The 14,218-nt window shown below is 40.4% G+C and overlaps 1 protein-coding gene and 1 long non-coding RNA gene across 5 annotated transcripts in view; one reads left to right on the forward strand and one right to left on the reverse strand.

Moving 5' to 3' along the window:
• The window catches only part of fgf12a (fibroblast growth factor 12a), a 31,449-nt gene extending 19,184 nt beyond the window's left edge, over positions 1-12,265 (reverse strand). The window contains exons 1-2 of one of the 4 annotated variants that reach the window (XM_078935121.1): positions 1,403-2,407; positions 145-192 (exon numbers count right to left, since the gene is read on the reverse strand). In XM_078935121.1, coding sequence (XP_078791247.1) covers positions 145-192; positions 1,403-1,598 — 244 coding nt within the window. In that variant the 5' untranslated portion in view covers positions 1,599-2,407. Of the gene's footprint in view, positions 1-144; positions 193-1,402; positions 2,408-7,637; positions 7,909-12,138 lie in introns of those variants that run through there. The other 3 variants (XM_078935124.1, XM_078935123.1, XM_078935122.1) reach the window with 3 other exon arrangements.
• LOC144986831 (uncharacterized) lies at positions 11,706-14,197 on the forward strand. The gene is made up of 4 exons (XR_013650677.1): positions 11,706-11,888; positions 12,294-12,366; positions 13,459-13,537; positions 13,697-14,197. It is a non-coding gene; the product is annotated as an uncharacterized LOC144986831 (long non-coding RNA).
• The last annotated feature ends 21 nt before the right edge of the window (positions 14,198-14,218 follow it).

Genomic DNA, 14,218 nt, shown 5'->3' on the forward strand with positions numbered 1-14,218 from the left:
CAGGTGTTGAAGCCCCCAGCCCCTTCCCACCCTCTGCCTCCCCCACCCACTCCTCCCTGGCCGAAGGGGCTGACGACATGGGCGCGAGATGGGGTGGAGACGAGGAGAAACACAGCATACACAAATGGAGGCTGAGCTACTGACCTAGCCTGCAGCCCTTATGGGACACCTGTGGAGATTTCGAAGGTGCATCTTACGAGGGGGGAGGATAAAAGGAAAAACAACAGTCTTTTAAACAGGCAGAATTCATAAAGGCTTGAGTTTATCGGCTGTTTATTAGCAAATATAAGGCAAGGCATCAGTGGAAATGAAATCAAAGATAGGATATAGAGCATTCATCTGTCCATGTGTGAGTTACCTTCTGACCCAACCATATGGAGTCCTTACTTCTATGTCTGTCTTTCTGTCTGCTCGGTAACCCGAACATGCTTTGGCACAGAGGGTCTTATGAAGCAGCGGGCTTTTACCTCTGTCTGTCTGTCTGTCCGTTCGGCTGGCTGTCTGGCAGGTGACATGTCTCTGTTGCTGTGCATTAAACAGCAACGCAGCCCCCTCTCATCCATCATCAGTTTGTCTATAAAACTGAGAGCGGATCGTCCTGAGGGCAATTCATCACCAACCAGAACTGTCTGGATGCTGGACAGGGGGGGGGGGGGGGGTTGCGGCGGCTTGCACTGCTGAGTTGTGCACCATGACGGAATAACCAGTGGACTAAAAAGAGAGATGTCTGTGTCGTGAAATGCTATAGGAAAGGGGCCTGCATGTGGCAATTAACTCTTAATGACAACGCCTAAACCTCTTTTCTCTGCAGCAAAGCTGCCTCTGCAAAAAAAGAAAAACCAAGACATCTACTCTGAAAACATTTAATCTCAAAGGAGCCTTGGTGCACTGCAGAGCAACTTATCCCCCTTCTATAACTCATCCTGCATTAATATAGAATTCTACCAGCTTTATGTGGTAAATTTAAGTTTCGTTTGTATTTTATGATGGGATGGATTTTCCTCATAGTGATGGGCTTACATACTGCTATAACCAGATGCATGAAATCAATTTGGTTTGGGAAAAAAGTGTTGCTTTGATCAGAAATCTGTGCTTAGAGGATGGCTTTTGCATGAATGCAGGGGCTCCAGCTCGGAATAAAGGGGGCTGCATCGTGCAGCACCGTTAAGCAGACAGCAAAGTGTCTCACAAGAATGGAACATGTGGATTTTTTCTTTTTCTTGCACCTTGGAAAGGGTCTACTTCTTCCCCGGTAAAAACGAAGCCCTTGACTGCAGTATACTATAACGCCTCTGCTGCTCCAAAAAGGGGAGGGGTGGGGGTGGGGGGCGCTTCCCTACACACATAAGAAACGTCGGTGGATGGGGGGGGGGTGAAAAAAAAAAAAATCTACCTCACTGACCTGGTCGCCGCCGGACGGGTCTTTTCTTGCCGCTGCAGAAACGGACTTTGCTGAAGACCCCCAAGAAATGCCTCTCGCACAGAGAGCGGGGGTCTTTGCTGGGGCTGGGGCGCCGTTTAGAAGTAGAGACCCGATCACTGTTGGACTCCCTCGCCTGGCGTTTCTGCCGGATCAGGGAGCTGGCGATCGCAGCCATCTCCCCGAACCGAGTTTCAGAACCGAGAGTCTAGTCCGACTGGTCTCGGATCTCGACGCAGCTTTTTGGCTCAAATATAAAACAAATATATATTTATAGATAAATAAACAAGTGCAGAGGGAGTCTTTGCTTGTTAACCAAATGTCATCCTGATCAGAAAATCCTCGGAGTCCTGCATGAGCCTCACGGCGCGCCAGGCATCCTCTGGACTGGAGGAGACGGACGGCAGCAGCAGCAGGGAGAAGAAGTCTGCTGCTTTTGGGTTTCAACAGCTCTAAATCTGCGCCTTCAAGATCAATGTCAGATGTGAAAACACACTAAAGAGTGTGGAAGTGAATGCGGCTGCATTGTCATTGAAGAGCCTCAGGTAAATCCAGGTGAACAGCGCCGCGTCTGACTAACACGAGTCCTCATCTGCACATCAGCCTGGATCCCTGACTTCAAACAGTCAACATGAACCCAAGCGCGCGCCTGTGCACCAAACATGCAAAGTTTGGGAGGTTTTGCGCAGGCTGCAGCTGATCTACAGGACCCCCCGTTAACTTAATGGTCAGATAAGCAGCAGGAAGCCCCCTATGTGTGAACCCATTCCTCGGTTCCGTCGATGTCACCCCCTCTTTTAAACGCAGTCCTGGAAAATGGAATCTGCGAGGATGCTGCAGAGCAGGAAGTGGAGCCAGCAGAGCAATTCCCGCTTGAAAAGCAACAATTAGTTGTGCCGAACACGCGCCGAACACGGTGTTTGGTCCCAGAGCCCGAACAGTAAATGCGCGTCCTGAACCAGCGCTGTTGACTGTCAGAGCTCCGACACAGAGAGCGCGCGTTCGGTCCAGAGCCTGCCTCCTTACCCCTCCTCCCCCTCCCCCCACCGCCGCCGCGCGCTCTCCAACTCTTAACGCAATCATACGTGATTGAGGTTTGTATTAGCAATTCTCACGGACGGCGGAGGACACAATTGATCATCTAGAAACAAAGTTCATGACAAACAGCTGTTAAGGAGGAAATGTGTTGTATAAGGTTGTGATAGGTTCTCTGTGGAGTGGAGGGTTTAAGTCCTCAGTTTATCACAACTAGACGTGACTGATGATCTTATCAGGAAGCAGAAAATACTGACGGTACCCCTTCGTTTAGTCTCATATGGTTGAGGTCAGAGCAAAAATCATTTAAATAAGATGATTTTTGGAAGACAATTTAACACCTTGATGCCTACATTTATTTCCAACTATAAAAAATAATTATCTTTTTGATTTCATGTAGAAGCCAAATTAAGGTAATTTTGGAGCCGATGTGGTTTGACGCATTAGCCTACAAGAAAAATATAAGCACTAATTTACTTCCATATTGTTTTAGGTGTGTAACGATTAATCAATTAATCTTTTAATGTTCCTACAATTAACCAGTTCGATCTGCCTGAGGCAAGTTGTTGATTGAACTGATATATGCCATTGTAAAATCATTTCAAAATGAAACAAATTGATTATAATCGAGATTGGAAAATACTATTTGGATTGAGGCATGGTAGGTTTATTTTACTGTAAAATAAAGCCGACCAGGTGTCATCACAGCGGACAATACACACCTGTGATGCAGCAAAAAATGATCAAGCCATCATTCCAGTCCAATTTGTGGAACCACTTTAAATATTGCAGATATGTGCCAGTGTGTTAGAATGTTCTTGTATTATATTGATGTGGAAAAACAACAGTGGGCTGAACTTTAGGAAACTAAAATTTGAATGAATTTGCCATTTAATTCCAATTTACGTATTTTTTTGTATTCATATTTAATTTGCACTTGTTTATCTACAAGAAATACAAGGAATGTGGAAAACTTCACCTGCACTCTTCAGTATTTATCTCTGAGTCACACGTGTTGATTTTTTGGCTAAAGATGTCCGGGATCGATATTAGTTCAGTAAATCGGATCTAATCGGTTCATTAAAAATGAACCAATATCGAATCGAATCAGCAACCAAAAATTATGATCTATATTGAATCGCTGTTAAAATGAATCATTACACCCCCAATGTATTTCAGGCCCTGCAACAGACTGGTGACCTGTTCAAGGTATACCCTGCCTTCAACAGTAACTGGGTTGGTGCCAGCGGCCCCATGACTCTGAGAAGGATTCAGCAGGTTCTGATAATGGATGGACGGATGGATAGATAATTCACAACAGCCAGCCACATATTTCAATGCAAGGAGAATGGAAAAGATTTAGACGGGATGTATGAAACAAGTCATCACAGAGAGCACATCAACACAAACATTTAACAAAACAGAATTTTGCTGCCCTTGTTTTTTTCCTCTAAAATCCTAACATTCATTCATATATTTTTCCCTTCATTTGAAACAAGAGCAGTTTCAAAAATAACCAGTGACCATTTCAAGTTTGGCCAAAAGAAGGTTAAAACCCCTGTAGGTACTTTGATGCACATGTGTGTGGGTGTTGTTCTGCGGAACATGGACTAAAAGAAATGTCAGATACTTTTAACCATTAAGGGCTAAAGGAAAAAATGAGCATTGCAAACCTCTTTCATCCCATGATGAAACTGAATGAAATATTTAGAGTCTTTCTCTGCGACTCTGACATTCTCTTCTCAAACCAAATCCACCGAGACAGCAAGAGAGGGAAAAGTTTTTCTTCTGACTTCCACCGCATGCTCCCCTTATGTAAGATTTGAACAAAGTAGACAAGGGGGCAGAATCTAAAAAGCTATTAGCCTAGTTACAGTTTTGCATCTTTTTCAGCATGTCTGTGTGTCTACGAGGGAGAAAGACTGACAGGTAGACAAGGAAAGAAAGGAGAGACAGAGTTTTTTTAAACATTTTTCATAATTTTATAAACTGAATCATTTTTTTATCAGTTATATATTAGTGCTTAAATCTCATAGCACTCAAGTATAACTGAATATCCATAAAATATCAATAATAATCATATTTGCAAATGTGTGATATATTTTTAAATGCTTTGAAATTAAAGTAAGGAAGAGCTTGTAGTGTAAATCAAAATAATCGTTTGTTTTTTAGAAAAAAAAAGTATAAAGAAGTTGTGTATTTCCCTTGTGCTATCCTATGGGGACAAGATGACCATTGACGTGTTCTCCCTACCAAGGCAAAGGTGGATGAAGGTGGAGAGGATTTCATGTAATCCATGGAAACCAGTGAAGATCACAAATAATTGAAGACAAAAGTTCAGCACACTGTCTTGTGGGGTCTAGATGACCCCACTCCCAATGTTAAAGTGCCTAGGATAGCACAAAGGATATACTTTATTTGAATAAAAAAAGAACTATTTTTGACCGCTTCCAATTGCTATTTCCTTCAATTCTGTTAGGAGAAATCAATAAGCTGTGAAAATACTGCTTGTGCTATGACATTCACAAAAAAAATATTTTTTATATTGTCTATTAAATCATCTTAAAATTAACAATCATCCCAGAACTAATTTTTAAAAGTAGTTCTAGTCTGAAGGGGAAGCCTGTAATATTTGCTGACATCATGTGGCCATCTTGTTTATGACAATCCCAGGCCTTTTAACTTCCAAGACAACAGTTTGTACCAAAGAAGCCTTATGCACCCCATAAAGGTAGCAAACAATGTTGGAGTAGCCTTAAACTACACTTTGATGTACTTTCAAAAACTTAGATCTGCATAAGTAGTTTCTAACCCTTGTTCCCTTCCAATTTTGTATGTATTTTCACTTTTGATAGCTGATTTCTTGATTTCCTGCTCTTGTACCATGCTACAGAAATGATCTACAAACTTAGGATCTCAAACAACACACATAACCGGTTGATGCTGATGGATTCAGACCTTTGGAAGCAATTGAGAAATTACTTTTCTTGTTGCAAATTGACATGGTTGTACTAGTTGTGTGTATGCAGCTGAGGCCTCTATATATGTAAGTACCTTTGCCAACTGCTGAGAGTTTGCTTCCATCTTGTGGGGGACAAATGAACCACAGACGCTCAAAAAAGAAACTGGTGTTGCCACTTGAAAGTTAACGTCCTTGAGTTGCCTCACAGCTTTGTTGATTCACAATGGCTGGAACTAGATTTGATGGTGTGTTCTTGTACTAATCATCAAGTCTGGAGGAGGTGATAAACTGACATGTGATAGAACAAGAGCTATTTTGTGACTAACTGCCCTTCAAACACAGTCTATTGTTTTGCACGAATTGTCCAATTAATGTAATCGGCTTATGTTATTAAAGAGTGCATCTAAAGCTAAATGGATCAAACATATATCTGCTGAACTGTCGACGATTTTCTAGTTAGTTCAAACGTGTCTTTTCTTTCTCTTGTTAACCTGTAAAGCACTTTGGTGAGCCTGGGTTCTTAAAAATTGCTATATAAATGATAATTGTAAAAAAAAAAAAATCCAATTGTGGTGAACTAAAAAACCTGAAACATGATGAGTTAAAATGTCATAAACCTGGAAATGTAAGAAGTCGTCAGGTATCTGTTTAGGGGGAAAAACAAAGCTCCAGAACAATAATATGTTACTGTTTTTAAGACAAAGGGTCAAATCAAGATTTAATTTTAACATTAAAAATGTATTTATGAATATATGTTTTGCCACATCAGACTTAGAAAAATATATCCAAGACGTATTGCTTTAATGTGAAGAATACTTTTTTTTTATTCTATGCCTTCTGATTTCTGACTGGTTGTGTGTTGAAAGATAGTAGGGCAGCATAGAGTGCAAAGTAAACTAACAGCATTGTGGAAAATTTTAACAAAATATCTATTTCATAATTATACTCCATTAGAAAAAAAAGAAGATTTGGTTTTTAATGGAATTTGAAATAGAAAAGCAAGTTCTTAGTGTGAAGAACCTAAAAATAATTACAGATTTAAAAAAATTCAATTAAAAAAAGGTAAATGATAGACTAATATCCCTACACTCATGTATTCTCGCATTTGGTATCTGACTTTATGAGCAGACATATGAAGTTTTGATTCAGGTCACAGGGTTCATATAACACTGAGATGCAGGATAAGCACCGATAGTACTTTCTGTGAAAGTCCTACAGATCCCAGTGTGCCACTACTATGCTCCAAAGACCTCAAAGGAAATCAACTAATGGAGTTTCTAATTGTCTGCCCTGAATTTTAGAGCTGAGATACTGTGAGAGGAGACAGGCGAAGGTGTTACATCTGTCCACCAGTTACACATCATTCCGTTTTGCTCTATAGATACAGCTCTTTAATGCAGTGGAAGACAGTGTGGAGCTTTATCAGGAAAGAACAATAGTAGCAATGCAGTCCACTACCTGAGAGATAGAGGACATGACATGCATCTTAGGCTTGATGCCAAATACTGCTAAGCGGTTGCGTGAACGTTTGTGTGAGCTCATGTACGTCAGTCAGTTTATAGATTTTTAGGCAGGTTGAGGTAAAAACAAGTTCTGGCAAACATGTAAACACAATTTTAACATGCTAAAAAAATAATGGTGACCTAAAATCTAATTTTGAAGGCATTTTCTTTTGCACACTATTCAATAAAAGGCATGTTTAGCTGCATTTCAATCAAATGTTCAAGTTTGCACAGTTTCTAAAAGGGTATTCTTCACAGTTAAAACAATAAATCAATCTATTGGATCACAGGAAAAGTTGGAGGCGCTTGGCAGGAGTGCGTAAACCATGATGCTATCCATGGTGCTGAAACGCTTGTTTTGGGGCCCTCACTGCTGCCGCTTCCGGTTCCTGGAGTTTAAGGACTTAATCTCTTTATTGTCCCTGTTTTGGCTCGCTTTGAAGGCCAAACTGACTCATGCAAATACAGCACAATCCAGTAAAGTATCTGGAACAGTCTTCTCTCAGGAGTAGTGCGGGTTTCTGCCGACTGGCAGCAGTCATCCGCAGCTAGATGAGACTGCACGCAAAACTCTGAGAAAGATATGAAGAACACATGAGTATGCTCTCTCTGCAGCAGACTCAGGAGATATTCAGTAAAATAACTCACCCTACTCTCTTTATACATTTTTTTCTATAGTGGAAAAGCAAATACAGCCGTGAAGCTGCTCCACTCTCACCGTCGGGGATAGTGGTCGACTTCGATCGTTGTCCACAGAAACACTGCAGCATATGCGCTCCTTTCTGAAGGAATGTCCTCAGAATCCTCATTGATTTGGGTTGATGGGAGCCTTCCTCAATCCAAACAATCGGACAGGGCTATCACAACACAGGAGGGTCAGGCTGCATAGCGTCGCCAGCCAGCCAGCTTCTCTCTTGCAGGCTCACACAGCAGCCCTCAAACCGCCGGAAGGGCACAGTCTGCAGGACAAATTACGCTAAAACGAGACATCTTCAGTGATCCCCCCTCTCTTCTTTGCCTTTTTGGCCTCTCTCTACGTCTACAGCTCCTACTGTCCACCGGCGGTCATTCGCGTTCACTGCACCCTCCTCTTCCGCCACAGCAGGCAACGCAAGGACGTTACAATGTGCTCTTAATTGTACACCCCCTACCCCCTACCCCCTCCCCTCAGCGTCTTTACCAGCAGCGGACGTAACAGCAGCAACGGAGGGGAGCGGGGAGGGAGAAGCGAAGGGAGCGCGCACGCTGAAGTTAAACTGCAGGCTAAGTGGCCACGAGTGTGGTAATGCAGGTGCGGAAGCTCCAAAAGCCATTCATTTTTTTCTTCCCTTTTTACAACACCAGAAAGAGATCCACGCACGCGTCGACGTCAGCTGTAGCTCATTGGTTCAAAGCCAACGGTGTTTCTCCGAGATGTTTGATATCATCAGAAAGTTTATAGTTCAGTTCTGATGACACAAAGGTCCACCTCATTTTGCAATTTTTAAAGTTTTTACTAAACTGATCCAGGTGCAAAAGACAATTTTTTTTAAAGCTGAACTGCTTGTTGCACGTTTGCTGCAGATTTCTTCCAAAAACTACACTGCAAACACTGAATCTAAAGTAAAAGGGCCATTGTCACAAAAAATGTCTTATATATAGTGTCTTCCAATATTTTATAGTTTTTTAACAGCAATTTCAAAAAAATATATCTTTAATATATCTTTTTCTTAAAGACCTACTCCAATAAAAATTGCGTTTTTTGTTGTCGTTTCCCCATAATGTTGGGTTGGGGGTATGAGGGCCTGTAAGCTAGTGAGGGTGTGTTAACAGAAGGGTGATGGGAAATGGGGGTGGACTCATTCTGCACCAACAGTTCCCCCCACAACCCAGGCAAATTTCCATTAAACTACAGCTCCTCTGCAGAAACTATGTCCAATAGAAAACCATGGGGTTATTAAAAAAAAGATTTTTGCTAAATATGGTAAAATCACCTTTAAAAAAAAAACATTGGAAATGCTTTAAAACTAGATCAACAGTTGATCAGAGTGGAACTTAAAATGAGGATTATTTGTAAGACCATTTATTACCAATTATTTTTCTAATTTTAAGAATTTCTGACCTATTTGTATAGTTTTTGGAGTGTAAGCATTCAAGGTGACACAACTTGGCTAACTTAACCAAAATAATTATTTAAAAAAAATTAACTAAACATTTAAAAAACAGAGAACTTTGCAGCTGTGTGATTTAGATAGACATGAAGTTGATCACCATGTTGAAACACCAAGCTATAGTCTATGTAGCTCAAGATTATAATAAAAACCAGACTGTCAGACATATAGAAATGGAACCAGAAACTTGAAAATTTGTATAAACCATAAATTTTTATCCAAAGATGATTAACAATTTCAAATAAACTTAATGGTAAGTTGATAAAAACCATGAGTTAAAAGCCAGAGTACACTCATTTTATTTTTATGACCAAGATGACTGTAGCATTCCAGCACTATGTGAATTCTGCTAGTTTTCCACTAGAGGGTGTCATGATATAAAATTAAACATCCAAAGAACAGAGAACAACAATTTTGGTAATAATTCAAATTACTTGTTTATGTTAGCATATCTAACCAACAACAATGTCTAAATCTGCTTTTATCATGTATCCCCCACATTTTTTACACTCTTCTAAATGATCTCTATGCATCATTGCACCAGAGATGCACCTCATTGTTCAGCATAAAATAATGTGAGAAAATGTTGGTGCTGTTCATAAAATGCACTATAGTAATATGCATAAAGAATGCAGCAGGTCAGCAAAATGCTTCAACATCAGCAGCAATGCAAATAACAAGAGGTCAGTGAAGAATAAAGGCATTTATTAAGGGCTGGCCTTAGACCCAGCGTGACAGTTATGATGATGCTGCTCTATATGTATAGCAATCATTATACTCTTATTGCAGAGCCAATCATAACAAAAGCTAAAGGGTAAGAAAAAGGTCTTCGACTTACCAATGAGTTTCAATTACAAATGAAGCTACATGTCTAATTAAAAGTGATCAATATTGAGAATTTGAAATTATCAACGTAAATAAATGATAATTTGTGTTCTTTTGATAAAAATACAATGAATAAAAAATGTATCAAAAAAGATCCGTTTAGTCTTTGTTTCCTGGAATAAATAAAGATAAAGTCTAAAATGGACACAATCAGTTCTTACCAGCTAACACTTCCAATAATCCTAAGCATAAGTATCTCAAAAAAGTGTTTAAATATATCATTTAATAGACCCAAATGTGTGCCGTGTTACAGTATAAGCTTAATTTATGTAGACTTTGGTTTTCTTTTTTTTTATTTTCACTTTTACACTTCATTTGTAAACTTTCTCTGATTTTCTCAAGGTTTCTCAGATTTGCAGCGTAAGCATTCTTCTGGAATATAACATTGATTGCTATTTTTGGACTTCTGCTTTTGGATTTCTGTACCTGATCTTAAGTATAACTGAATATGTTAAGTCATATCTCTGTTTTGCTTTTCCCTGTTGGACATTTCCGAGTTATTCCCTTGATGTCATTCAGTTGCATTCTTCTACACTGATGGGCCAAAAAAAGGCCAAATAAAGTAATCCAGGAAGTAAAAAGTTATCTTTTTGAAAAAGTCTATTACATCTTAAAAATGAGGGGGAGCAGTTAAGAGACATTGTACTCGCCCGGAGAGTAAGTTAGTGTAGAACCGCCGCTGTTTGAACCTAAAAAGTGTATCTCCACGACAACAATTATATCTACATTTAAACATGTAAAGTGTCAAACATCAATTAAACTTAAGAAAGATGTATTGTTTTATTATGTTAAATGCAGGCATGAGCCAACTGAAAGGTTTTTCTTCATCCTTACATGCTTATTAACAAATAAAGACTTTTCTGAACTTTTCCTTTTTTTGTATACCTAAATCAAACTGAAACAAATCAGGAGCTAAAGTGAATTGTTGTATAGTGCCAATAAAACTACTTTTTCTTTGTAGTTCCATTAATAAAAATGTCCCTTAAAAAGGAAAAGAAAAAAATTATATGTAAGCCACTATTCATGTTGAATTGCTTCTCAAATTTCCCAGAGAATTATAGACAAGTGTGCACTCTTATTTTTTTTTATTTGTTTTTCAATATGAACCCATGCTAATGCGACTAAAGTGCTCACACAATGTTCATTCAGAGAAATCCACGCAGAACTTTCAGCTGCCTTTTATAGACTTCAACACAACCATGTGAACACTTGGAGAAAAGGAGCCTTCCTCAATAAAAGATGTCATGTTTTTTGGGTAAATGCAGCTGTGACTCTATAAACTTTTTAATTTAGACGCCAAATTGAAACTGAGTAGGCAAACATTGCTGAGTTCCTTCTTCTGTCTATGGCTTTTCACTTTTTCACCTTGTTTCACTTTGACCTTTACAGTAAGCAGGGCTAAAACAACACATGATTAGAAGGTTACCCTACTTAATCAATGGCACTCTCTACTTTATCCACCTATGTGATCTGCAGGTAAAGTTACTTCAACCTCATTAATCTTTAAAACGCTTACAGCAGCACCAGTCACAACAAAGACAAGTAAGAGGGGAAACATTTGCTGCGTGCGGCTTCTATAGGAGGCTTTGACTTCACCCAGTGCAGCAGAATTTTGGATGGTTTGATGGACCATAGGACCCATTTCATACAGTCTAAAAGCTGTGTCAACAGCACGCCGAGGCCACACCGCCACCACTGCACAGGGAACAGCAGCGCACAGTGGCGAAAGTGGAGAGCCAGCAGTTTTTGCCCAAAGCAGCTGACAGCACTGACAGAGTAGAGCAGGGAGCACGCAGAATGAAACGTTTTCCATGCGCAACTCTCCAGGGGGAAACGGACACATTTCAACTAAAGTCGCATTTCATTCACAGTTAATGCATTTTAGTGTGGGGAAAAATGCGTCCAGGACGATGGTGAGGATGATATCTGAAGAGGTGAGGGTGCACGCAGGAGTGGGCAAACTATTCGAGGCTGCAAAGCAGGTATACAGCAGCAGAATCAAGCTGCAGCGCTGAATAATCCAGAAGAGAAATTGATTCCTTTTCTGAAAACGCATCCCTGTGTCTTTGATAATAGGAGCAGTGGGCGCGTTTGCAGCCTCTGAAAACTCACACGGCGGTGTAGTAAACATACATTAGATGATCCAATTTGTCCATAAGTTCTTTAAGAGCAGGGGTTTCTTACCGGCGTTTTTGTCACCCATGTCCTCGTGCTCTGCAGGAGTTGCTGCGTAAAGTGACGCTTGCGCGGCTCTCTGGACGGGAAGTTAGATGAAGAAAGTTCAAACAATAGATGGAGAAATTGGATCCTCAGAGCAAAGACTCTCGTTTATCTCGCAGGAGGAGCTTCACTGGATAAGCCTCCCTCTCTCCTGGTCTGTCTGGAGTTCTCCTGGGTGGACTGGGGACCCAGGTAAAGTATGTGGGGAGGGGCGGGGGAGGGGGGGGGTTGCAGGCTGGTCTTTGTCTTAATGCAAAAGTGTTGTAGTGTTGGCTAAACTAACATACTATAATATGATGATGATGATGATAAATTCAGTATGTCAAGCCATTTTTAAAATCTGCTGGCATTGGATGCCAATAAATATTTGTGACATCTTTTCAGGCGTAGAATTTAGAAGGTGACTAACATTTTATTTGGTACCAAATTCACTTTTAGCTTGGGTATTAATACACAAAAGGGCGTTTTTTTTCTCACATTGACCATATTGCTGAACTGATACCTTCTGAAACATCAGTTTTTCATGCAGAAATCAGATCATTTACATGTTCTAGTAATTTGATGGTGCATTTTTCCATGGTATTTGATCACAAAGCAGTAGAACTTTGTGTAATCAATGGCTGCTTATCCAGACTGAGCTTACTTTCAATCAAATTAACTTTAGTTGAACAGTGGGGAACTTGTCATGTTGGTTTCAGGAAAAACCAACTGTATTCATTTTGCTCTTCTTCTTCCAACTTTAAAGGCACTGCTATTGCAGTAACTTTCACTTTTGAAAGGAGTTAGAGGTTAACACCAGCTGGATTTAGTATCCTCTGAAAGAATAAATATTTGACTGGTCACCCAATGCCCATCTCTGCTGCCCCAAAATACCACAATTATGCTCCGAACACCAAAATTGCACAAAATATGCTGGACAGGACATAAAAAACAAGTGTGGTACTAACTGGCCCATTGATCAGTGTCTTAGAAAGCGCCCCGTCAGCACCCTGATGGGGCGCTATGACAGCAGCTAGAGTTTCCTATGATGGTATAAAAAGAAAGTGCTGCTGGTATAAGATGTTTCAGAGTTTGTGCTGAAATAGAAGCCTCAAGGCCAAATGACGTTGACAGCATCCCGTTCAAATCCAGATTCAAATCTCAGCACATTTGCAGGAGGAGAGCATCAGATTTGGCTTCATTATTTTGTCCGTGTGGATATTGTTGCAGTGGGATAAATGGTTGTCCTACACGAATGACAAGTTGTTCTGATTTCACACATAATGCTTCCTGTCACATGGACAGGTGGCCTTGCCTCCGTGCTGCCGCGGCGTCGGATCTCAGAGAATCAATGAAAGGAACTGAAAGAGGACACCTCTGTGAGGTGAGAAAGAACTGCAATGAACAGAAACTAGTTTGAGTTCCCACTGAATCATTCAGAAATCATTGTACTGAAGATTCTGACGTATTTCAATTAAAAATACATTTCTTTTCACTTGACTGTATTTTACTTCTAGATACCCTGACCTGTGCTCTGTTACAGTTTCCACTGCTGCTCTTCATCTGATCACCTCTAACTGCTCTTCCTCATCCCAGTGTCCTCTCTGCCCCAGACCTGCACCCAATATCATCTGACCTGCCTGTATGTCCTTGGTCTGTACAGTGGCAAAGGCATAATTCTCTTCTTTCCTTATATCTTTGTCCAACAATTAATTTCCCTGCAAACTCAGAGACAGTGTTGTACTGTAAACAGGGACACATTGTCACATTTAGTGAAGATAAATTACTTGTTTTGTTACTCCAAAGCATTAATTTTTTTCACACACACCCCCCTCAACACCATTACAGCAGTTCTTTGTGCAATGTTATACAGAGTGGAAGTAACACAGCGAGTGCAGATTTTGCATTAGGGGAGAGCTCTACTCTGCAGATACTGCAGTGCAGACTTCACCCCACAAATTCTACCTTCTTTTTCTATTTCTAGAGTCTTTGGCAAGTTGGTGGACAACCCAGTCTCATCCTAAAATGTGTAGTAGCTACATTTGTCCACATGGAAATGCGTGAG

The sequence above is a fragment of the Oryzias latipes genome, chromosome 17 (assembly GCF_053564925.1).
Source record: "Oryzias latipes strain Hd-rR chromosome 17, Olatipes_Hd-rR_3.1".
Taxonomy (NCBI): domain Eukaryota; kingdom Metazoa; phylum Chordata; class Actinopteri; order Beloniformes; family Adrianichthyidae; genus Oryzias; species Oryzias latipes.